Raw genomic sequence first — 26,692 nt, forward strand, 5'->3', positions numbered from 1 at the left:
CAAAACCGTAAGTGTCACTAATGTTTTAGCCTCGTATTATTTAGCTTGTACGAGCTGAGCTGTTTCGTCAGAAAATATTTAAATAAGCTAGCTAGCGGAGAACTGATATTATGGCGAAATGCTCTGTACATTCTATATGTTATATTTCTTTTATTAAAAAGTAAATACACACCGTTTCAGCATACAGTATTTTGTTGTGCAAAAGTTAAAACAAAAGAGTTTTTGTCACACTTTCTAATTCCATTGAATGCTCATGCTGGTTGGTGTACGTACTCGCCTTGTCCACCTGGGGGCAATATAAAGACCAATTCTTACTGGAATGCATAACTAGTACTACATCGACATATCGTTGGATGAGCAAAATAGACACGATAATTTTTTTCAGACTCGAGAAATTGTAATTTACGTGCGTGTTATTTACTTAATAATAATAACAACAACAACAACAAATGAGATCACACTTACTTTTCCTGCCTGGATGCAGCAGCCAGTTGTATTACACCGGGGGGGTGTCCTGCCTTCATTCATCTAGTTCTTCGCAGAGGAGAAACTTAGAAAGAATACAATATATGACTGTGAGTACTATGTTGTTTGTCTACATGTTGCTGTACTGTTCAAATAGCCAAGTTAAAAGATTATAACACTACCAAACAGTTGCTAATCATTGTTAGCATTAGCCTTAAGGTAACAGATCTAAAGGCAAAGATATGTTTGTTTGAAATACATAGTGTGTAAAGTTTGACAGTAAACTGAACTGAGATTGACAATAAACAGCTTGAAGCCCCTTTTTTTGAAAAATATTTTCTAATTCTATCTGGCTCTGCCACCATACATTGCTCATATCTCAACTTTGTGCTTACAACTCAAAGCAAAAATGCGTAGGGGTGCTCGTATCTCAAGGCACCACTGCATTTTATTGCTTGCCGTTGACAACATCAAAACATCGTAATTCAGTACAATAAGAACTCTTAAGTTTGTTTGGGTTTTGAATTCATTTCCCCCCGAACAAATTGCCATCATATTGTACTGTTTTTAGACTGGGCAGACACAATACCTTGAGTGAACCCACACAAACAACTATTAAAAAAACACAAACAAACATGAGGGTCGTATAAATACACACATTTTTGCATTAAATTTTTATATTGTTAAGTAGCAAACACCCCCAAGGGCTCTGGACGCGGGATCCATGATGTCATTCTTCGAGTATAGCCTGGAGGTCTCGCTGAGAATAAGTAGCGCCCTGGTTACTGTCAGCTTGCTGACATTCTTATTGCGCTGTCTCTTAAAGCCTAGCAGGCCTTGTTAAAAGCCTGGCTTTGGAAACAATGTTTGTAAGAGGCGATTTGTCCAAAGGGGACAACTGCAGAACCTTCACATTTGCCAACATGGTGTTTTCTAACCCTCAGATCTGGCCATGATTACGTCCCAAACGGACACTTGACTATCCAAGCAGGCAGAGATTCGCATATGTTGGTGTGTTGGAATTGACTTAATTTTCCTCGAAAGCCCTCAAATGTAACACATAAATTCATTAAAGCTGTTACTTCTTATGTCACTGTGATATTTTAATTAGTGAGGTTTTAAAGAATTCATTGTAGTGGAGTCCATGCAGATATACTTTTAAGATCCTTCCATTATCAACATGAATATGTAATCCTTCTGCGAGGCCTATAATGACATGTTACATACATTTCCTTTTATGCTGCAGTTGTTTGAAATGAACTTCAAATAGCTCGGTGGAGGAATGTGTAGAATCTCCGGCTGCTTTCCAGGGTGGAAGCTGTTTATGGAAGAGAGCTGGGAGGGTGCAAGAGGGTGTGTGTGTGTGGGGGGGGGGGGGGGGGTTCTCAATTAGGAGGAGGATAAGCTGCTGCTCTGGTGCAGCCTTTTCGAGCCATTTTTGGAGCTGTTTGGTGGGATCCACGCATGCTGCTGGATAGCTTCTCACCTATCTGCCATTCGTTGACAAAAAAAAAGAAAGTCAAAGGGTGGTACATAACATCCCTTTCTCATCCCTGTCTATAGTTGAGTGTGTGGCAAGGATGTTTTTGGGTTAACGTAGCATATTTGAAAGACCACTCCTGTGTGAAGTACATTTTTGGCCATCTTGTAATCAGGTTTTTAATTAAACTTGATTAGCACTTTGGTGGAAGAAACTTCGCCGCCATCTTCCTGCTACAGATTCCCAAAAGGACAACTTAGCAAACGTAGTTAGCCCTGCTGCTGCTTGCATCGAGTGTCGGACCCAATGGGTTGACTGCCACTTACCTTCCACAGCTGGGGCCTGCAGGTTGTCGTCGCTGACTTCCATGATTGATAGCTTTTCTTTTTTTCTTTTTTTACTAGCTTCTCCCACGAGCAGCTCTTGTTAGCCACTCCAGCCTATGGCTGCGACTAACACCCACGAGCCGCTCTTGTTATCTGCGTTGGCTAAATCCGGCTTGCTAGGTCTTTTGCCGTCGCTGTGTGAGCTTCTAAATTCTATACTATAGCGACATCTAGTGGTTACTTAATACACACTGTGCCTTTAACTTCCATTTAAATCACTCTAAATTTTGCCCAACTCCATGAATATGTAAATTTTATGGTGGTAATCCAACTAAAGTCACAGACTATTTTGCCTATTAACAAACTATTTATACCCTGAAAAAAGTCCCTCTTCCCATTTAGCAACATACTTAGCATACATCAATTAACATACAAGCAATAGTAGACATAGCAGCGGCGCATCATGTTGACTGAGGAATGGAGGGTTGAGTCTAGTAGCAAACTCCCTACGTGGGAGGGGCAAGAGGATTTGATCTGGCGGTCTGCGTGGATTCTGCAGAGTGGGTGCCACATTCCCAGGTGGCATGTGGTGACAGGTCCATCTGGGCACACCTGCTATCAGAAACAAACAGACCCCCTACACAGTCAAGGTTAAGGTCAAAGCTGGGACGTCCTGCTCGGATCCCCTCAGATTAGCCAGACGTCTCAGGAGGCTTCAGAAGGTCTTGACGCATGCGGACCGTGAACTGGATGTAGCATCACTCCAAAGGCAAGCTTGCTCTTCCACGTGTAAGTATAAGTTTAGTCATTTTTACGATTCTGTAAAACATTCTAAATACATTCATCTCAATCAAAACCAATGAGTTCATGTGGGCATTCTTCTTTTGGAGGTTTAGGGTCTTGCTTGCCTGTGTAATTATTTTAGCAGTAAAAAGTTGATTAGTTGTAGAGAAACAAACATATTAGATTCATTGAAGACTTAAATTGGTCATGGGTGTGAATGTGAGTGTGAAGGGGGTTACTTGCCTATATTTGCCCTGTGATTGGATGACAACCCGTCCATTCAGCGTATACCCACTCGTCTTGCCCATAGGCAGTCAGCTGGGATGGGGTCCAGCTCGCACGCGACTCTAATGTGGACAAGCACTGTAGAAAATTGATGAATACATTTTCGGTTTTCGGTTCGTTTTTTTTTTTTTTTTGACGTGATGTCTCTTGCACTCATGTCTCAATCACTGCCCTAACATCTCCTTGTATGTCTCGCCCCAATGAGCTCCTTCCTTTCCCTTGTGTCATCTACGCATTGGTTATGTTTACATGCAGTTAATATTCGTGTTAAGGTCAAAATTCCGGTTTCTGAAACATTCGCTATAACCCGTTTACATGCGTGAGCGGACAGTTAATCCCGTATACACATTCCCATCTAAACCGCGACATACAGGCAACGTCATTTGGCGAATTGAGGTATTTTCGGCTTTTAAATTTTCTACGCTCAATAAAAGATATTATTATTACGTCACTCACCACGTCTAAACTTTTGAACAGCAGTGTACACACCGTGGCAGAACATAACGTGAAAATGGCGCAGAGAACTCAATGTATTCAAGTTAGGCTCATCTCGTGAGTTGTAAGATAAGATGGCCGCCGCGCGTACAAATAGTTTGTGTATGCAAAAGACCAAGATTTTTGACCAATAGAGCATGTGCAGAACACAAACCAATGTTATATGTAAATATGACCAAATATTTGCGTTAGAAAAGGGATAACCCAGGGCTCTGATTTAGGTTTTTAAAAAGATCAATAACAGAGCATATTCAGGTTTTTGCGCATGTTTAAAGGAGCTTTCAAAATTCGAATATTGCCAATACTCGGGCTTTGAAAAGGGTTATTGACTGTAAACGTAGTCCTTGTTGTGTAAGATACATTGTTGTCGTTCCCGTGTTTCTGTTTGTTTTTTTATTGTTGCCACATGCCGTCCTTGTGGTTCATGTTTTACTCCTGAATTTGTGTTTGGCTCTATTTGACTTTTATTTTTTGGGTGATTTTTGGTTTGCGTAGAAAAAATGAGTCTCCTCATTCCTGCATTTCTGTGGTTCTTAGCATTGGAAGAAAATTAAAGCACGGTATGTTATCGCCACGTCATTGATTTTCTCACCCATGAGGCACCTTAGCTTGTTTGTAAAAGTCCATTATTGTGGTTTTATAAAATTAATTAACAATGTCATTAGTGTGTTCGTTTCTCAATCGGAATATAACATTTGAAACTTCATCTAAATTTTTGAGTTGTCTCACTGACAGTTCAGTTGCGCGGCTTCTTATTTAAAAAATGTTTTAATAAATTCTCGTCATGATCACGGTTGGCCATCCCACAGCTTCTTGAACCAGTCGCTACTCATTTCCTCAGACAGAACAGATGAATCTCTTCTGAGGCATCTCTTCCTAAAAAGGCCCGGAATAATCTTTGCTCCTGTGTTGTTTATTCACCAAACTGAACATTGCGAGCTGTCATCTCGTCCTTTATCATTCTCTGTAGTCACTGCCCTGGGTTCATCTGAGGATGTGTACGAAGTAACTGATGTCATTGGTGGAAGTAGTGAAGTAGTGAAATGACATTGTTGATACTTGGTTTGACTCGATTAGGCTCGCGGACTGGCAGCCCGAGTGAGGAAAAGCAGTAAAGAAAATGATTGGATTTCTGTTTTTAAAGTGTATGGGAATACCGGTACATCACATTTTGTGATAGTCTGCAAGATTTTAATGAAGTCTGAGTGATATTGTTAAAAGGGTTATTTTTCATGACCCCTTTGGAACGCATTTGGATTCACTCCAACTCCCTCCAACCAGCGTGTCAGTGCCTTTTCTTGGAATCTCAAAAAGGGAAGTCTCTTAAATCAGTGGTGCTGGCTGCGCTCAAAAGGGAGGCCCGGTAGAGTGATGGAAGCCTTTCTCGGTTTTTACACTGTTGCCCTCTGCGTGCAACACTGGTGACGCTCCGACTAACACATTTAAACAGACACGTCAATTTTTTTTAGTACAGAATGTTAGCATACATGTAACATCCTTTGTTATATTGTCTTCTGTATTTTCAATGTTCAAATTAGACATGAGCATCGTGACCTGATATTACTAAGATTCTAAATTCTGATTCAGAAAGCTTCATTGATCCCCATGGAGGACTTAAGAGAGCAAAAGGGCGGCACAGTTATTTACAGCTCGCAACATAAAATAAATAAGTATGAAGGCTGTAGTGGAAACAATCTACATTCCAGTATTAGTTATTTGAAGAGTCTTGTCCTCCTTATTAGGTGTTAAGTCTTACCCAGGATTTTTTTCTTCTTCACAACACTTAAGGTCAAGCTGCTATTTTACTACATTGCAGCACATCTTCCCTCCCTTCCTTCTGGCTCTTTCAGTGTATCTCATTTATGAGTCTGAATATGGCCTGATGCACGGCTGCACGCAAACATTTTGTTTCGCTTTAGTTGTCACAGTTCTTCATTATGAAATACAAATGCACGCATGGCCAAAAAGTTCAGCCTGATCCACAGCTAATATTAGAACCCCTGGTGGGAACGTGGTTTATTTAGTGTGATGCAGCTGGGCCAGAGGAAGCATCAACCAGCAACACAGTTGTCGTCAATCTAATTCTCTTTGGTGACTTTTCCCCTCCAGCAAGACAAAATATACCACTTGTCCTGACTGCATCTGGCTGTTGCGCAAGCTAAGCATTTTTGCTTTAAATGTGTTTGATAAATGAGAGAGAGCATTGTTGTGTTTGTCGGTCTCTTTTCACATCGCAGGCCTCTCCAGAAGAGGGCAGCGTGTCACCGAACCCAACTCCCAGTAAGTCTCCACAAAGTTGATGGAACTCTCCTCTTATAATGTAGAACGCATTCAAGTGTCCATGCATGCATGTGCGCACTTGAGTCCCGTCAGGTCCTCGGGCTGTGAGCGCTGTCAAGATCACGCCTCTGTCAACCATGAAAGGATCCCCTGACCTGATTCCTGCTGCAGGTGATATTTCCCTCCTCCTCATTAATCTTTCAGTGCTTACAAGTGTGGGACACCTCACTCCCCAATGAAAACCTAGAAGGATGTGGAATCATGTTAATAACGTGGATGCGCTCTGCTCTACTTCCTGCTCTACTTCCTGCTCTGACTGAGCGATCTCAGCAATTAGTTTTTACATAAGAGGATGTTAATTCGATGGCCTGGTTCGAATGTTCTTTTTTTGGGTCATTTGAGGCATGAGGAGGCACTTTAGGGGATAAGAGTGTTTTCTGAAGAGTTAATGAGAAATCATTTTCAGGCCTGGACCCCAGCAGGGTGTGCAAAGGGAAAGGAGTGGTGACACTGAGGGCCACCCTCGTGCACTTAGATGATGAAGGCAGCGGCGGTGCAGGGCCCAGCGTCGTCGCAGCACCAGGTAAGCCACCTGAGTGGATGCAACAACTGCTTCCCAAAAACGTATAATAATGCTAATATATTCATATAATGAAGTGCACTTTTATACTGTCAATTCATATGGCAGATCCTAGGGTGTTCTTTTAACCATCCATCCATTCATTTTCTGAACCTATTATCCTTTTGAACCAATTTTAAATCCACTCACTTGTAGTGTTAATTTTGTCAACAAAAACTCAACAAAAATAATTTGGTCAACACTCATTTTTCACTGGACTTAAACTAGACCTCATTAATAAACAATAACTGGGACTAAATCAGTATGCATTTTCGTCGACTAACGAGGACGAGACGAAAATGTACCTCACTTAATTAAAACTGGACTCAAATCTATGGACATTTCAGTTCATGAACAAAAACGAGACAAAAATGATATGATTTTGTAAAATCTTGTCTCTGCTAATCTGTCACTGTGACACAAAGTGACGAGCGGGTGAACAAACACACGGGACAGACAGAAGGTGGATTCACACTGAAAAGTAAAAATTTATTTAAAAAATTAGAGTTGTAACGTAACATTAATCCAACGGCTATAACGTTCCAACAATAGTGTTAATCAGACCGCTAACTAATGATGGCTAATTTATTAGCTCATAGCATAGAGCCATAGTAGTCACGTGTTGATATACTGTAATTGTGTGTGAAGTTGTTTCATAAACGAAATGAGAGAAAATATAAAAAAATATATATAAAATGATTGTCCTGACTAAAACTAGACTAAAATGTTGACAGTTTTGCCGCCCTGTGACTTCAACGGCTTGCACGTGCTATCGGCTATCCAGTCATATATACAATGTGTGACGTTCACAAGCTTAGCCCAGCTCAGTGATGTCATTTTCAGTTGACAGCAAGTGCCAAAATGGAAGTGTGATATCGTGATTTTTAGGCTGGCAAAAGAACATGGAGACAATAACAAAGTACTCTATTTGGACTTTTACCTTACAGTTACTTCCTACCACTCCTTTTAGATGTTTGTTTATCTGTCAGACTTATATAACTAATCATGTTTTGGAGTACATCCGTCGTCGTTAGGCAACTCTGGGTCATGACAAAGGGCAACTGCTCATATTTTCATTTGTGTGTCAAAGAGCTCTTTTGTAGTGACGTGCCCACATAGCACTTTGCTGCAGAGGCCTTGACTGTGGGCCTGTTTGTTGCGATGAGCACATCGGGACAGCGCTGGAGGCCAGCCAAGTCTTTTGGGGCGATGCTTTAATTGTTGTAGAGTCGGACTATAAAGGCCACAGCAACAATGAGGCTTTGCAGCTCACTGAATAGGCGCTTTGTTCCGATGACAAAATTCAGAGGTTGTGGGAGAATCTTTTTTTCTTTTTTTTTTCCGGGGGATATCAACATAGCTACCGAAACGAGAACATTCCCCTCTTGGGATTGGTGTTTGATCATTAATTAGCTGAATTTGAATTTGCTATTGTTGCTGCAGCGGCTGTTAAATAGAGATTGTGGGACTTTTTGCAGGTGTCTGCACAAGCCGGATGAATGGAAGCTTGGCTGAGGGAGGCCGTAACATCTCGGTTGATTTCCCACCTGTAAACAACTGCCAGGTATGTGTTATTTGGGCAGCTCTCAAATGTATTAGTTATGTCTTAATTTTAGCGAGTGTACCATCCACATCAATATTCTTTTAATGTTTTGTGTCACTTTTAGGCCAGTTCAGCAGAAAGCCTCAAAGAAAATCAGGCCCCAGCTACATGTGCCAGTTATTGCCCATCGCCCCCTCGCCCCATCTACCCCTGCACTAGCACTGTTAATCCCACAATAGTTCTGCTGCAACACAACAGAGGTGAGTCATGGCAGTCTTTCAGTTGGTTCGTGCTTTCAACATTCTAAACGTGCTTATATAGTATATGTGTCTGTCGCGTTACGTTTTAATTTGGAAAGTCCGCTTGCTTCGTCATTTTCATGTGCTGCACCTAACCTGTGCTTCCACTTTGTCACGTTGTTCTTCTGTCACATCATCGCGCTGGCCTCGTCCTTGTCTTTCTCCCACAACAGGGCAGAAAAAGCATCTTTCTCACTTGGAAGGTATGCTCTGGGCTCTTGCTGATTCTTTTTTCCACTCTAAAAGTTGACATTTGACAACAAAGCGATATTTAATGGATAGAACATTTTACTGGACCATTAAAGCAACAAAATCATGGGCATGATCATTCCTCTTTTGATAAATATGGGTGAAACCAAATATATTTTCATGCTTTATTGTTTTTTGCTACAAATTATAATTTTTTTTACTTTTATGACCTGTATAACCTTAGTTGTTTGAATTGATTTCTCCTTTGTTATTCAGAGAAAACGTTTTTAAAAAAGACTAACAGAAAATAAAATAATTAAAAAAAATGAAATAATAAACAATAAAAAAATTAAATCAAATTTTAATGTTTAATTAATAATTAATAATAAATAAATAAATAAAAATAAAAATAAAAGACCTACCTTGTTGACGACAATCTCCTTCTCTCGCTTTCTCTTTTACCCTCTAACATTAATGAGGCATGCACAACTTTTCTAATTTCTTGATGAATTTAACCCTTAATAGCCTTTTGATTTGGAAGTACACCTGCATAATCTATTGGGGCCAGTATAAATTGCTGTGGCTGATGTTTGCAGTGTTGTTGTAATAGGGATGTTCGATACCACTTTTTTTTCAGTCCGATACCAGTATGAGTACTCACTCTTCAAGTACTTTAAATACCTATTGTACTTTTTGATGAATAAAATGTCATTTAGCTTAATGAGAAAAATTGTAAACAAAGACCTTTCTTTCTGTTGCATGTGATGATTCGCTGATGTGTCAGGATCATTATTAGGCTGCTGCAGAGCTTGCTTATGAGGTGATCAATTGAATCAGGTGTGTTGGAGGAGGGAAACATCTCAAACATGCAGGACTCCAGTCTTAGAGGGCTGGTGTTTGACACCTGTGATTTTTTCAATATCAGATTTTGTTTGCATTAAGTATTGGTGGATGCCTGGTATCAGTACCTACTACCCACCCATCCCTCATTTCTAATGTTTTGGAGGGCAGTTGCTGCAACCACAATAATAAACACATTGTTAAAGCTATACTTCTCAGAAAGTGTCAATCGAAACTGAGCATGATCATCTTTACAAAGGGATTATATTAAAGTTTTTGTGTCGGATCTCAGTAGACTCGTGCAAGTGTACCATATGTTATGTTAGTTCTAAGGTTGATCTTGATCTATCAAGTTTTCCTTGTTTTTTACAATTATTGTGGTGTTATGTTGTCTTGGGTTACAGACCCCACCCCAGAAAGAGACAAAAGCCCTGATTCTGGGAGAGACGCGGTCGATTCAGTTGCAGACATGGACGGCAAAAGGCTGCGACTGTCGCTGCACTCCCCCGTCCTCAGTCCGCTCAACAGACCCATTGTGCCGGTGCGGGTGAGTAACGCAACCTCCTGGAATATTAAGAAGCATTTAAATCCAGAGGCATGCACTAGGAAAGTAATAGATCAATTGAAAGTTATATTAATGCTTAACTCTTGATCTTTGTGTCTGTTTTGCTCAAATCTATCTGCCTTAATCAAACAGTAATTGTTTATTCATGTTCTTTTCAGAACACTGAAAAGTCCAAAGACTGGTACAAGACGATGTTCAAGCAGATTCACAAGATACCCGGTGAGTAAGAGACTTTTTCAACTCAACTTTGTACGCTAAATGACATTTGCAAGTCATGTTTCCCCGCTCGTGTCCATACGCTGTGTGTTTGTGCGTATGTGTGTGTTAATGTCACACCGTGGTGTGTCTCTCCATCGCTTCACTTCAGAGCCTATTGAGGAAAATCCTTACCGCCCCACCTACATGTTTCCTGAAAACCATGACATGAAATCAAAAGGTATCTTACGGTAGAACGCTATGCTTATTGGCTTTACTAATCCACAGACGCCGTTGTGTACTTACTGTACACACTACCAACTTTACCTGTCGCACCTAACCACCAAACTATAGTGAATAATGTCTGTCAGTCTTTCATCTAACTTAGAGGAAGAATTTGGAATTTTTTAATAAATTCCTTTTTTCTTGTAATGTCAACCCAAGCAGGTATGTTGTGTTAGTAATACTCATCTGTTCTAACACTACCTTGAAAGTTTGTGTTGTGCGACATGAAATTCGTTAATATCAGCGTTTTATGCACATGGCACATATATCTCAAATAGTACTCTTGTGTCACTTTATTTACGCTGTTTAATATCTAAAATGATCAATCGATATCTACTGTATTTCATCTCATGTAATTATGAATTATATGAAGCAAAAAACGTTTCAGGATCAGCCAATATTTTCCATTTTTTATGACGCCATATTGATTGGCTCCATGAATTGTTATAGTCTATGATTATCATTGTTTTTTAATGATAACAACAACAACCCCCGCCCCCCCCCCCACCCACCTCACCCCGCCCCCATCCCCGACATGCATTTCAATTGGCATCAATGATACGTGGGTTTTTGATACTCGTGGGCCGAGCTAGTCTCTATTGGGTGTAAATGGCGGCAGTTGACTGTAGAGTAAATAAACGTTTTTTAAATAGGCATATTATTTCTCAGTTTCTGATGGAATCGGTGATTGGTTATTTATTTATTTACTGGTTGATTTTTGATCGACCGCAAAATCCTGATCATGTAAAGTCTTCATCATCTCGCCATTCTATTATGTACAAAAGTGATTTGTTTTTACTAGATAAAAATTCATGTTTGCAAAAGGATTTTCTCTGAATTCTCTCATTGGAAAAGAGCTCTTCATTAGGTACATAGACTTCATAGACTGTGTGTTTATTATTGTGACCAGCTGGCCACTGTACGGCATTATACTGAAAGATGTTTCTTATATTTTCCTCTCTCATGTCGCTAAATGTAAATATTGAGAAGACCCCGCATGCTAATTAATGCAAAATGCATTATAAAATACATTGTAGCTCTCACATTTTATTTACAGTATACATTTTTAAAAGGAACAGGATACATGGTATAGCAATGGGTGGTGGGTGGAGGTTTACTATGGCAGTTTATGAAATTGTTCTTGTACAGTATTGGCATTTCATTAGAATGCCCGAAGCCTGCTGGGATAGGCTCCAGCACCCCGCGACCCTTGTAAGGAGTAAGCGGTTGAGAAAATGGATGGATGGATGGATGTTCATATATGCCTTGAACATGTAGTGTACTATGTCACCACTAGATGATGCTACAGGCCAACAACCACGTGTGCTCTTTTTAAGTTGATTCTTGAAGCTATCCTTAATCATTCATTAAATCAGTTTGTATACTGGTAACAGGTGATGACTAGCGACATTTGAGGTTGGATACAAAGCCTATAAGATTTATGTTAATTCTGTTATTATTATCCAGTTATCTGTTTGTTATACCACTTGTCCTCATCGGGGCCCATCACAGCAGTCTATGGCCGATTGTCGGGTACACCTTGACCTGGCTGCCAGCCAGTTCTATTAATATTGATATTTATTTATAAGGTCTCCGAATGTGGCAGTTTGCGCCCATTGCACTACTCTCGCCGTGATGCTCATTGATGCTTGGAGCCCATTTTAGCTCAGTAATGCTTCTGTAGAGTGCTTTGCATTGACATACTTTGATTGGATTTGGCGAAACTGTGATACTTGATAGAGTACAGAAAGCGAGCAAAACAATGTTTTAGTGCCTTCTGAATTATTTATTCGCCTTTTTAAAAAGATGGGTCATAAATACAGCACACCTACAGACGATAAATTAATAAATACATTTCTGTGTATTCTGTTCCTGCTCAATAGAGAATGGTCCAAATCCCTTTGGCTACTTGGAAGATGGTGAGTTTGGAAACGGATTTAAGTACTGACCTCACTTCAGGTGAGGCATTTGAAGGAGTCGTTTTTTTCTTTCTTTTTTTTTTAGTAAAAGGCGTGCCACGATCTCAAAGCGATGCAGATGTTGGTTCAAGAACGAGGTCAATGCCAGTGCCGACTCGGTCCTCATCACTTAAGCCCTCTACCAAAAGGTTAGTGACCTCCATCTGCAACATGCACCGTCATCATAATGCCCTTTTTGAGAATGGTCTCCATCAGATCAGAATACGGATATTTTTCAAATGAACTCATTTGCTCCCAAAAACTTATAAAAACGTTCTATTTTAAATATTGCCATGGTCCCAAAAATGTATTTATATGTTTTTTGTTTTTTTTAATGCTAGAGCATACAGAAGGCTTTGATGCAGCCTCTGTCCTGAAGAGGTCGCTTAAAGCAATGGTAGTTATTACAAAAAACGGCCAGCAGGTGGCAGCAGAGTATAAGCAATCAACCATGGTCATGATGCAAAATGCTCTTTTCTCCCGTGTTTTGAACAGATTTGTGAATAATCATGAAACTTCGCTATATTCTAATGATAATTGCTGCAAAACTGAAACAAATACAAATGTACTTTTTTTCCTGATGAAAGAAAAGACTTTAATCTTTCTTTTGGTAGGTTCCATGTTTTTATAGCAATAGAACACAATATGTTGTGGGCCTCGCAAAATCAGTCAAAATTCAGTAAAACAGCCAAGAGCGAAGGGGGTTGCTTCAGTGAAAATAGCTGGGAGTGAATGAGTTAGTCAGTATTTCTTTGTTTATTAGTAAATTATTTAATTTAAGATGATACAATGCAATAGCTTTAAAATAAATAAATAATGTTCTGATGAGCATTATTACCCTTAATGAAGTATTGAATATTTATATAATCGTGGGCGTTATATGGAGTGTTTAGTGCAATACATTCTATTTTAGAGCGCTCTTTCTGCCCATGTTAATCACACCTGCGTCATTATCCTTATTTTGGGTGCAATTAGTTTGTGCTGGTGTACCTAATGAATTGTCCTGTACGCTAGAGCAGTCCTTCACAAATAGGAGACCCCTTATTCTATACTAGAAAAAAGTGTAATTGCACATCCCCTACAGTAGGTGGCAGTGGCGCTCTCACTATCAGAGAATGCACAAGCAATATTAACTCCTCTGCAGAGGTATACTTTTATACAATTTATAGTCATGGCAGAGAGTATGTTTCTTCCTCCTGGTGGGGTAACAAGAAATAATTGAGAAGCATCGCGCTAGAGTCTTATTGAGTCAGCTCGTTGTGTGAAACAACTTTTTAAGGTGGACGATTTGTCCCATGTGACTCCAGCTGCATCCGCCAGCGCACGCACACACACACATATTGAAGTTGGCAAAGGCGGGTGTGCTTGTTGAGAGAGGAGTGATGCAGGAGAACAGGTGATGGAGGATTAGAAGATTGGAAGCATTAGCCACGAGAGCTGTGCATGACATGTCGAGGTCTGACCTTTCCTTCTTGGTCACGAAGAAGTCAGTGCACGCTAAAAAAAAAAAAAACATGAGAGCCAGCGAGAATGAAAATAACACAAATATTGTTTTTTTTCAAGATTTGTTAGGCTTAATTGAGCATTTCTGTAATCATTCAAGAGAAAAAAAAAGGCTGAGCAGAGCATCAGAATATTTAAATTAAAAAATATCTTAGCCAAAGATGGTTGCCATGGTGACTACATAATGAGGACCGGCTCTCTCCCATCCCATCCCCAACCCGCCCTGACTCTCGCCTGTCCACAGAAATGAGTGGGAGCCCCCGGATAAAAAGGTGGACACCAGGAAGTACCGTGCCGAGCCCAAGAGCATCTTTGAGTATGAGCCGGGGAAATCGTCGGTGCTGAAGCTGGAGAGAACGGTACGTTTGCCGCCTGCCTCGCTCGCTCACTCGATCTCTCTCTCTCTCTCTTGCTCTCTCGCTGCATGTCGTGTGAGCATTATCCATCCATCTATCCATCCCCCACCCACCTCCGCATCTCAGCTCCCGGGGCGGCAGCTTCAGCAACATCTCCTTGTGGGGCACATTCCTAAAAGGGTGTCCTGTTCCTTTGACAGATGATCGGGGAGGGGGTATCGCTTACAAGGGGATCCGTTGTCGTTCTTCTTCAATTTAAGCTTATTGGGCTGAATCGGTGACAGGATGGCAGGGCAGACACAGATGATGGATCCTGCGTGTTTTTTGTGAGCGGAATTAAAATGCTAACCTTTAGACATGGTGCCGACCTAAATGTCAGTGTCCTTGAGGGCTGTCCTTCTCCTTACGGGAAGATTTGCCGCTTAGTCCTTGATTGACAGTGTCTACCATCTACTCCAACATTTTCACTTCTGGTTTAATCGCTGTGCTTACATAACACAGGATGCTAAGACTGTAATGTAATGAATGTAATTATTGTTTGACTGATCTTTGCTATTAGTTGTTCCGAGGCTGACAATTATATTTCAGTTAGAAGCTCAGTTTTTCATTCTGTAGGGTTAAAGGTTGTTTTTTTTTTTGCATTACTTCATTGTGAGATCATGTTTTATAGAAAATGATGCCACAGTTGGTTGCATGCTTATTCATTATTGTTGTGTATTTGTTGATTAGATCATATGAAAGTGTGAACAGCAACGTTCTGGGGTAAATTACTTTTTTTTTTTTAAGGGTAGGTTCACTGATTGTGGCAAATTGTAACACAAACCTCCTTTAAATAGCTCAAATACGACATGTACCGTCATTTCCAGACTTCAAGCCGCTACTTTTTCCCATGCTTTGAACCCTGTGTGGCTTTAAATGTCATGCGGTTAATTTATGGATTTTTACTAACAAGGTTCATGCCGCCAATTCATTTATCAATAGTCTCGAAATATCTGACCAATGAAATTGATGAACAAATCACAGTGGACCGATACCCCGGTTTACACGGAGCCTTGTATTCCGATTGGAATAAAACCGAATGACCAAACGGAATGGAAATGTTCCATATAAACAAAAGGTCAAAAGGTCGAATCTGAATGGAATTTCATTACTCACAGGCGTGGGAAATGTATTTTGCCAATCGTCATGTAAACAGTTGAATTAGAATAGCCAGTCTTTGTCTGGTCTGCGCATGCGCTATACCTTGCGTAGTGACATCATCGTTTACGCACTTAAAAATGGCAGCATCCTACCAGAGCTTGTCAACAATGAGAGAACTTTTTGAAACTACTTGTAACTTTTTATCTCTCCGTCTTGATAAATCACATGACGTTTACATCGATCTCTGCATGGCACATGGCTATAAAACCTCTGTTCTGATTTAATGTAGATTAATGTAATGATTTCAATCAGATTGACAGAAAATTCTCTATGTAAAACCGGCTAAGGAAACGGTTTGAGGTTGCGCTCACAACTATTTTCGTGCCTCAGTGCAAGTCGAGCGCAAAGCGCAGTCTAACTGTGCGCATGGGTGGAGTTTTCTTTCTTTTGGTATTTTGCTTGACTAGCGCATATAGAATTGATCGTTTTGCACAGCTGTGAAGATGGAACGCAGCCAACTCCGGCCAATCGAAGCGGCTCCCCATTAAAATCAGGGCAGTCGAAGCACACAGTCCTTGACGTTGCGGAAGCTGAAATGGGCTCACTGGGGTCCGTGCATGCATGAGGTTCATAATTATGAATGAAATACTATGACATCCACCACACTTGTCTGCGTAGCATCAAATCCACCAAAAGCGCATGAAATCATCACACAGATGTGCTTCTTGTGACTAGTCGTCTTTTTGTCACCAAAATGTTTACCGGCATTTAAGGTCATTAAAAGATTTTAAAAAATCCATCCATCCTTTGTTATTACTACTGTTGTTCCGGTATCGGGAGAAGCCCCGATACTGCATTAAAACAGTGGTTTCGGCAAGTAACATGCCGATACCATTATTTTCGACGCTAATATAAGATTTTGGATGCAGCAACTTGTGTTTTGCTTGTGGATGACATTCACTGATGTGTGACGTGTTCATTGCATGCCTAGTCAAGATATCCTATTGGACCTTGAATGCTCTGAACCAATGGTAGGGCAGCTTTTTCATGTTGAAAAAAAAAAAAGGTATCTGTGGTATCGGCAGATACTGCAAAACTGAGTATCGGAATCGGGTTCCAAAAAACTGAACAACACTATTTGGACCGTGCCTAATAAATTTACCGGTACATTTATTATGGCTTAAAATCAGGTGTGATTTGTAGTCCGGAATTTCTGGTACATTTATTTGTTTATCCAATAAAAATAAAAATAAAACCTCAGATAATTTGCCCATGGGTTAAAGGTCAATCTGACCAATGACATTGTCAAGTCTCTACTTAGTAAGCTCAATTTAACAGAACTCCAGGAGGTGACTGCTGACCAAAAACTATTTTCCCCATAATTCGACATTTTTAATCAAATGTGAACCTATCCCTTAACGAGCGGAACTCTTGGCGAAATCATGAGATAAAATGTCTGATGGCTCATTAATCCTTGGTGTGTTATTCCATGCTGTCTGAACTGTCTTCTCTTTGTCTTTCTCCTCCTCCTCCTCCTCCTCCTCCTCCTCTTGTTGCCATGCTCCTGTAGACTCTGGGTGTATGTCCGGAAGATGTAGATTTAGAGAATGAGCCGTGGTATAAATTCTTTTCAGAGATGGAGTTTGACAAAGCGGTAAGTTTTTAAAATGTCAGTCTATCGTATTTAATTGCATGTGATAACATTTATGTTTAAATAATGCTTACTGTCTGTCTGTGACTCCCATTTCTACTTGTTTGCGGGGTTAGTTATTGGGGGGTTAATTGGATGCCCCCTCCTGGGGTAAACGGCCCCATTTACATGCCCATGGCCAGGAGACCCAAAGCCAAGATTTGAACCCCAAACTAAGCAGATCAAGGAAAATGTATAAAGTTAAACGATAGAGGCTTGCTGAAATGGGTACTTCATGCACCATGCCTTTCAGATTTACTGTCTTATAAGTGTAAAAATAAGAACCACTGTACAGTAAAAAGATGCTTAACAACAACTTAGGTATTCTTTCAAATGTAGTGGCAAATTCCTAATTTATTAACGATGTGGACTTTTTTTTTCACTTCAGCCAAGAAAAAAATCTGACTCACAATAATAACTAGCGATGGCCGATTCCAGGTATGGTCAATGATAATTAGAGTGCACTTACATAGTGCTTTTATCTACACTACATGGTGTTCAAAAGGCTCATATTTACCCATTCATCTGTGTCCGTGTGTCGAGCTGAAACATGGCCCTTCAAGATATCCGACTTTTGTGACGTTGACTGATACTAGGATTCTGGCTGTTTAATGATTAGAAAGTAGAAACGAAATGAATAGAAATTTGCCATTACTTTATGCAATATTGAGGAAAAATGCAATGATGGGATATACTTTATAGGTCGTTCAAATGAAGAAGAAAAAAACTGCTTCATTGAGTAAAGTGCTGTCAGTGTTCATTTTATTTCAAACAATTACAGCTGGCTAAAACGCCATGTAATGCATAAAATAATTACTAACAGTGAATCATCAATATCATCAATCACTTCAGTGATTATTTTATCCAACCATTTGAGAAACATGTCAAAGCAAATGCAACCGGACCCATGTACAACCATAGGACGGCTAATGCTAAAAACATGATTCACCAACTCGACTTTTCTAATAAATGCGACGGTCAATCGACGCAGTCCGGCACTTGCAGTCGGCTCTACAAGTAGGCATTTAAGTATTCAAGCCATAGCAGCGATATAGAAAATAGAAACTTTATTATTTTTTTAAACACCTCGACCAGCAACAAACATTTCCCCTGGCTCCTTCCGTACTCCGGCCCATAGGCGGCTCTTATTGCAGTCACATGACTGCATGACCGAACGAGGCAGTATGCCAAAGATCATTAGGGAGACAAGAGTGTACACCCTCGCAATAGGTTGGGTTTGGCACCCACGTTACACGATCAATTGCGTTATTATTTTTTTTAACGCAATTGAATTTAACTCATTTGCGTGTAATTAATTCATCTGCCATAACGCGTTAAACTGACAGCCTTAGTAATATGCCATTGTTTTTTTTTTGGGGGGGGGGGTGACATTTTATGTCTTAATTTTATGTATTAAAAGTATCAGTGACTACGTTGAGTACTAATAAAAAAGTGGTATTGAACATCCTTAATAGTAATTATCACTCCCTTCATCCATCATCACTGGTACCTCTCATAAAAACCAAAAGCCAAATAAAAAGTAAAACGTCCTTTCGAGACTCCCTCAGGTAAATTGTTGCACGTTACACGGAGGTCGTACAGCGTGCTTTGACTTTTCCGAGCATTGTGCAACCATCCAAATTTTCTAGGGTATGGTGTAATTTCTTTCCGTAAATATACCTGACATCGCTGGCCATTCTTCTCAGTTGGGCCCAAAATAGTCGACCAGGGTCTATTTTTACTCTCTTCAAGAGCTATTCTCAGCATTTTTTTTCTGTCTGTGTGGCTGAGTAAGCACATCACATCAGCTCAGGCAGAAATCCACACACTGTGCTTTGATTTAGACAATTACCCAGATTAAGGATTCGAAGAGCTGGTTGAAAGAAAGATGGAATAAAATATGTTTTAAATAACACAGCAGGTGGTTCTTAACCTGGGTTCGATCGAACCCCAGGGGTTTGGTGAGTCATTATTCTTTAGTCGACTTGTGACTGTTGTGATGGTACGTCGTGTGATTTCTTTATTTTAATCCTTTTACACAAACTATGTCAAGCAAAAAAACGAAAGTGACGGACGAATATGTGCAATAGGAATTCACATGTATAACGGAACGTATAGGGGGTTCCACAGGGTTCAATTCTGGGGCCTCTACGCTTTGTATGATATGCCAGAGGCAATTCATCCAGAAGTCACTCCACACAGTGAGGCTGCTGGCTACTCTGTCAACAGGCTCCGGGATAATCCCAGGCCCTTGAATAACAATCCCTGCCTGCCTGCTTCCAGGTATATTTACCAAGCTATTTAACTTGTAAAACAGACCAAGTTAGGGCCATCCATGCCTCGGGTGCTTGGCACCAAACAAGTACGTTGCTGGCCAGTCACGAGCAGATGTTCTCCTCGTTCTCGTTCTCAGGTCACGCCACCGCACCCTGGATCATATGAGGTGGCACCACTGACTTCGGCATGAGCTCATGTGCTCGTAGGGATAGAGTCTGCTGTTCCCATGGACAACAGCTCCAAGTTAGTGGAAATGTGGAGGAGGTTTAGAGCTTGAGGCATCTGACTGTCATGCTTGCCCGATAAGCTCGGCCTGATGACTGATTCCTGTTTAATGTCAAAGTCACTTCAAAAGCGACACCTGGTATGAGAAGCATTTGACCTTAAGGATCAGCCAGACGCACTGACTCATTGGACTTTGATTGACGTATTGCTACTCGTACTTTATTACTGGAAGACAGGCGTGACTCAAGGCAGAAAGTCCAGTGCTTAAGGAGTTAAGTGAAACCCTTGCTGGCTCTTGTCCAGGAACTTCTTGGAGAGCTGTAAAGAATCGGACCACTTGTAATTCAAAAGTAGCACATAACATGTATGTCTTGAAAGAACTAAAGCCTGGTTAAGCTTGGTGTTTTAACACAGCAAGGAGCCGAAAGCTGGTTTACTGGAATTTTCGAGTGTACATCATCCATACAAATGGCAGTCTCCGGAAAAAGCACATTAAAAACAGATGAGAGTGAATATTAAGAAGAAAAAAATCGACCAATGTGAGGAGATAGTTGCCTGATGTCAAAGGGAAGACTTTAGGCTCAAAACAAGCGGTTTTGTGTCAAATCGATTTTTCCTTTCAAGCCCATTATCGAATCATAAAACCATGAATCGATTATTTTAATATCTCTTTTTCCCCATAAATTCAGAAGAAATTTGAATTTTTTTGCATCTGTTTTCTTGAAATTTACTGTTCACATGAATTTAAATTAATTTTCTTACATTTGTGAAAGACCTGACTTACTGCACTTTAAGACAAATCACAATCTTTTTAATTCATGTTTCCAATGATTGAATTAGAATTCTGAAAATATTTTCATCTTATCCTTGCTGATGTCAATGTTGTGTAACGCGTAAGTGATTAGAACGTGTTACTTTCATTATTAAACGAAATCATTTAACCAGTTACTGCCTCCGCAAAATGTAATTTGGAATTTAATGTTTGTGGAGTTTTTATATTTAAGAAAAATTTGATGCTAAATAATTCATTAATATCGGATTGATGCGAAGTGAATCAAATCGAACTAAACTCTTGTGAATCGAAATCGATTAAGGAAATTAGAGTCTATACCCAGCCCTACTTTTTGCGTCACAATTGGCGTTTATGTGGCAAAACGCAGAGGTATTAACTGAAATCACTGACCGCTAGTTTGTTACGCCCGTAACACATCATTTTGAATATTTTTAAATAGGGATGGGAATAAAAAAATTGCTATTAAATTAATTCATAATTTTATTTTCATTAAGAAAAAAAATGCTATTGGATATATAGGTCTTTCTTTAGAATTATGTCGTTTTTTTTGGGGGGGGGGTATATGTATCAAAAGTACTTGTGTTATTGGTACTTGGTATCAAGAGTTGAGTAGTCGTACTGGTATCGGTCTGAAAAATGTGGTAAAAGAGGATAAACCTGCAAAAAAATTATAACACTAAGCAACACATACATTTATGTTTGAAATGATTGAACATGACCCAATTTAATTAATTAAATTACTATTACATGGCTATCATGCTCTCCAGAACATCCAACCAGCCTGTCGGGGTACGACTGTCAGCTGTATATAATGACCAAAGTTGTCCTCTTTGAATAATATTAACAAATTGTAGCTTCAGGAGCAGTCTACAAAAACACAGTGGCAGTTCCGGTCAAACAGTCTCATGGAGATTTATGACCGCGAGCTGGAATTCCACACATAGCACCGGTCAGGATGAGTATTTTGCTCCGCTATAAGCGCCAAAGTGACTCCATCTGTTGAGCATATGCCGACGAGGGGGCAGTTGCCACACTGTCTCGGCGCTGAGTATCGTGGACCCTCCCCCCTAACCACCCGACATCCTCTAAAGGAGGCAACATCGTAAGCCCACTGGCTCATTGTGATTTCATATTTAACCTCTGTTATTCACTTAACCTTTACCTTTAAGTGTTTAACGCAGATGCGCTAAGTGGTGCGTGGCCGTACCGGAGCGCCCACAGTGGGGGAGCTGTTGCTTCCGTGAGAACATATCAACGTAGAGAAGGTGCTGGAAAGAATGAGATTCATGTTACCATGACCTACTCATGATGGCTATTTTGAATGTGAAATCGGCACACAGGAGCCTCTGAGTAACTGGGGACACCTGTTCGGAAAAATGGAATTCTCCGGAAACGTTGTCATCGAGTCAGCCAAGGCAAAATAACACAAATTGAACATTTTGGAAGTCACCTAATCAGACCTTCCGCACTCGTTTTCTTCCTACATTCCACTGAAGATGTGAGTGTTTGTGTGAGCGCGTGCCAGATCTTCAGGGGGGATGCAAGCCACTGAGGTGCAAGGAAGCGCACGAGATTATTCAATGACACACGCATTCTCTCCAAGTTAACATGGAACATTTGGCTTTATAAATAGATCAGAACACAGACCTGCCAGCCTGATGTCCTGTTCTTATAAAGACAGGCGTTTATTCTGATGGGTTATTAATGATCATTCTGCCCTGGCAACTAAGGAGAAAGGCATGTTGTGGCAAATGGGGTGTTGAGAATGCTCCTTGTCTGGCCAACGGTTAGAGAAGCGCCGTGCTGGGGAAGTGGATGTGGTATTAGCAGCAGGGCCGGTATGGCTGGGATGGGCATTGCGCAATCGTATTTGCAAACAACACTTGTGCTCATATTCCTAGTGTCCGTGTCGCCTCTGTTATTTTTACCTGCTGTGACGTCTGAGAGGAGGAAAGCAGCAGAAACAGTGACCTAAAATTAGGAGCCGCATTCAAAGTGCTTCTGGGTGCTGATACACTGAATGGCCACTCTGGAGATAGGAACTTGTCCCACGTAACTACAGCTCTTGCACTTATCACTCTGCTTTTGCCCTGCGACAACATTTTACTACAAACCAGAACAGTAACTGAATCATAATAAATGTTTGTGCACTGCCATTTTGAGATAATGTCATGTGTTTTTTTTAAAGGATCAATTTAAAGGTGTGAAGGATTTAGTACCATCTAGTGGTGAACTAAAGAGTCCTTAAAAAAAAAAAAATTCTATCACATCAACGTACTTTGTATATATATATATATATATATATATATATATATATATATATATATATATATATATATATATATATATATATATATATGTATAAAATCATATGTCTAGTAATCACTAATTATACTAGACAAATGCAATTTCTGCAGAAATTGCGTGGGAATGCTGAAAAGCTGAATGCTAAGATTTTAATGCATGTGCTCATGAAGTAAATTGAAAGATAAATTACTGAAATGTGGTCCAAGCAGGTTTTGAACCCAGGTACTCCGTGGTGGCAGGCACTTGCTCTAACCACTGGGCAAACTTGACTTCAAAATCATGGCTAATGGCGTATTTATTTTTGAAAGTGTCATCTGATGCTGAAGATGCATTTCAGTGAAATTATCATGCATTTCTTGATATGGTAGGCTCTCTCTCTCTGAGGCACTGTAGTGCGCGTGCTTAAAAACCATTGCATTCTATTATTTCACCACCAGGTTGCACTAAACCCTACACACTGTTTTTAACTCATTTACTGCCATTGACGGATATAGACGTCAAAAATTAATTTAAACTATTTCTATTAGTTTAACATTTTTTCCCACTTTTGTTAACAAGAGTATCAAAACCTAGGGGGGAAATATAATGTATATTTAGACCAGATATAAAATGTGTGATTAATCATGAGTTAACTATTGAAGTCATGCGATTAATAAAAAATAAATAAATTAATCGCCTGACGCCCTAATTTTTAATAATAATAGTTAAATATATATTTTTTTGTTTAAAAAAAAGATTATTTAAAAAAAGAAAAGATTTAAAAAAAAATTAACTCATGATTAATCACAATTTTTATATCTGTTCTAAATGTACAATAAACACTTTTTTCTAGGTTTTCAGTCTCTTGTTAACAAAAGTGGAAAAAATGTTAAACTAATAGAAATAGTTAAAAAATAATTTTGACGTCTAAAGCAGTCAATGGCAGTGAATGAGTTAATTTTAAAAAATCGGATTAATCGTACAAATAATCGACAGATGAATCGATTACTGAAACAATCGTAAATTGCGGCCCGATTTTCCTGAATTCTTGCAACATTTGTGCTTTTGGATACTTGAGCGTGTCATATATAGAGTATCAAATAAGTGTGAGTATGTAACTCGGCCTGTCTGCACCACCAGCTGGTTAATTGTCCTCCGGTCTGCTCCAGTGGTAATGAGAGTGACTCAATACCAGACAAAAGAGAACGGCTTCACTGGGAGACAGCAGTCCATTGGCTAAGCCCGTGACAGCCTCCCCCCCACCTCCCCGCATGGGCGCCCCCTGACTGATGCGAACCCATCCGCCCACTTACACACCCCTCCCCTTCCGTCACTCTCCTCACTGCCGTCCCCCCCCCCCCCCCCCCCCTAACGTGCATGCAGGCCAAAACACACGCGTTCTCCTACTTCATGCCAAGCCCAGTCCAGAGACGCTAAGAGCGCAAGGGTGCTGGAGAGCGAAAGCCACACCAGCGAGTGAACAACAGAGAAGAAAAAGCCAGACGAGAATCTGGCCGTTGCTAATGTGCCTGCCTGTGTTCTAGCTGGAGGAAACCATCCTGTGGATCTATCAATGACTTCTTTGTTTGGTTTGTTGCAGAGTGCCCCCTCCTTCAGCCCCCTGGAAACAGCCTCCGACCTGAAGAACTAGTGAGTTCAATGCGTCTCAATCTCATACAAATACTTGCTCCTTCCACTACGCTAAGGATTATTCTGGCGTGTTGTGGGGATAAATGTCACGGTGAGACTAGCTCACCCGCCTTCAGCAGGGTGGGGGGGATTCCTGCTTCCTGAGGGGAAGCTTTGAATTAGGTAGCAAGCTACCAAAACACGCTGTTCTCTGTTTATGTTTGCTGATTTGGGGGCAAGGTAGGAGTTGGAGCTGGTCGGTTATGTCGCGACATGGATGCTTAGTTGGCGATTTAATTCACATGATTATTAGACAGTCCGTAAAAAATGGTTTTGTCTTCCTGAGGTGTTAAGCAAGAATAATTAGCTACTGGATTGTGTAAGTAGACACTATCCGATATTAAAGTAAAGCCAATTCCAGTGTCTCATTCACGTCCTGTGTGGAATAAAACATAACGCATCCACTGGGAAAATAAACTTTTCCCTCCCTTTTTTTTTCTCGCAACAAATCCCGTCTGGTACTCACATTATGTCGTCACACCCGCCAGTTTTCTAACTTATGGTCTCGAATTAGAAGGGGTACTTATTTGTTTCTAGTTTTGAAGGAGATTTTTAATTATTGGTGCTTGGATGGTGGTAGTTCATGCTCGTAAAGTTTCCAAAGGAAACCTCAAGTCATAAAGTAAGTTACTTGAAAGGCACATACTGTATATGTTTAGTGAAGGGTGTTTTCTACTTTGGGGTCTGTTTTTTTTAAAACGAGATGTTTGTTAGTGTTCGTACGGATGTGGAAAGATGGAGAGACAGGTGAGCTCTCAAAAAAGGCATTTATTGTGAACGAAAAGGCAAACAAGGTACTTTGGTTATTCAAAAATAAAAGTCCATAATAACACTGGCGTAAATGATCAAAACAAGACTTGACTTGGAAAGGATTGAGACTCCAAACAAATAGCAACAGGACTTGACAAGGACAAAGAACTGAAAGAAGGCAGGGAACTAAATACAAACAAACAAGACAATGAAAACACCTGGACAAGAAGGGACCCGTTTGACAAGCACAGGTGGACAAACTAAATCTTAACGAGACACTGACAGAAGTGACAGAAGGAAAATATGATAACTCAAATCTAACCAAAACCAAAATCTTCAAAACGCGACAATGTTTTTATAGAATGCAACGTGAAGATTGTATTTGTGTGGAAAAGGCAAAACGTATGTGTATAATGACATGAATGATGAATGTAGTTGGTGTATGGGGCATTTATGTTAAAGGGAAGTCAAGTCAAACTTTACTTTGCAATCATGTGTTATATGCAGCCCCATTAGTTTAAATGTCGTGTTCTGATTGAAATTGCGGAGATGCTGTAAATGACAAGACAAGGACATGAAGTCAGGTTAAATGTCTTTACTCTTCACTTTTGGGAACCCCGAGGTGATGTCCTCTAGACGTAGTCTCGGTTAAGATTATATTTGTGGAAGACGAATTAAGGAGCAAAATCAACCCGTTTCGCAAGGGACGGCCATTTTGACACTTGCTGTCAACTGAAAATGACATCACAGTAACTCAGGGCTCAGGTAGCGTCCAATCACGGTTCTGTTTCTTAAGTTTGTTCATGTGATGTTCTCAAGCTGATCCCTGATTGGTCATTACCTGAGCAACTGTGGTTTTCAGTTGACAGCAAGTTTCAGCACAAGGCAAAATGGCCGCCCCCTGGGATGGCTAAAAGCGAGTGGATTTTTCTGCTTAATTCACTAACACAATATTAATCAGAATGCCATGTTTAGATTAGCATGGGCGCATACAACATATTCTTGTAAAGAACATTTTAAGTTTGACTTCCCCTGCTCCTGTAGTATATAAATTAATTAAATTAGCCTTCGTACTAACATTGCTTCAAATCAAATTGTTGACAATAAATTGTGAATTCCTCCAAAGTAAAAAAAAAAGAGGCGCTTAGTTCACTGTTTTGGCCTGACACATCCTGTCTCCATTTTGCCAGAATCTTCTCAAGAAGTTATCTTGGATCTCGCATTGCTTCTGAACTTTAGCCACAGCAATCCTTTCTGAGAGCCAACATGATTTTATTGGCTGGCTGCAGTCGGGTGTTCACATTTTTCCAGCAGCTATGAAAGAGCTCCTTGTCAAGGTAGTGAACAAGCAGCGTAAAGAATCCATGCATGTGGCC

The 26,692-nt window shown here is 40.2% G+C and overlaps 1 protein-coding gene across 9 annotated transcripts in view; it reads left to right on the forward strand.

Moving 5' to 3' along the window:
* sorbs1 (sorbin and SH3 domain containing 1) overlaps window positions 1–26,692 on the forward strand; it is a 50,189-nt gene that overhangs the window by 5,817 nt on the left and 17,680 nt on the right. For 5 of the 9 annotated variants that reach the window (XM_086092696.1, XM_086092688.1, XM_086092693.1 and 2 more), the window contains exons 2-15: window positions 6,072–6,114; window positions 6,199–6,285; window positions 6,581–6,697; window positions 8,212–8,297; window positions 8,401–8,536; window positions 8,749–8,778; window positions 10,009–10,151; window positions 10,328–10,388; window positions 10,537–10,605; window positions 12,533–12,568; window positions 12,654–12,756; window positions 14,355–14,469; window positions 17,177–17,260; window positions 24,478–24,527. In XM_086092696.1, the coding sequence (XP_085948822.1) occupies window positions 6,252–6,285; window positions 6,581–6,697; window positions 8,212–8,297; window positions 8,401–8,536; window positions 8,749–8,778; window positions 10,009–10,151; window positions 10,328–10,388; window positions 10,537–10,605; window positions 12,533–12,568; window positions 12,654–12,756; window positions 14,355–14,469; window positions 17,177–17,260; window positions 24,478–24,527 (1,064 nt within the window). In that variant the 5' untranslated portion in view covers window positions 6,072–6,114; window positions 6,199–6,251. The remainder of the gene's footprint in view (window positions 1–6,071; window positions 6,115–6,198; window positions 6,286–6,580; window positions 6,698–8,211; window positions 8,298–8,400; window positions 8,537–8,748; window positions 8,779–10,008; window positions 10,152–10,327; window positions 10,389–10,536; window positions 10,606–12,532; window positions 12,569–12,653; window positions 12,757–14,354; window positions 14,470–17,176; window positions 17,261–24,477; window positions 24,528–26,692) is intronic. The other 4 variants (XM_086092691.1, XM_086092690.1, XM_086092689.1 and 1 more) reach the window with 4 other exon arrangements.

This window comes from Leptonotus elevatus, chromosome 13 (assembly GCF_054856555.1).
Source record: "Leptonotus elevatus isolate MCC_2025b chromosome 13, RoL_Lele_1.0, whole genome shotgun sequence".
NCBI lineage: Eukaryota > Metazoa > Chordata > Actinopteri > Syngnathiformes > Syngnathidae > Leptonotus > Leptonotus elevatus.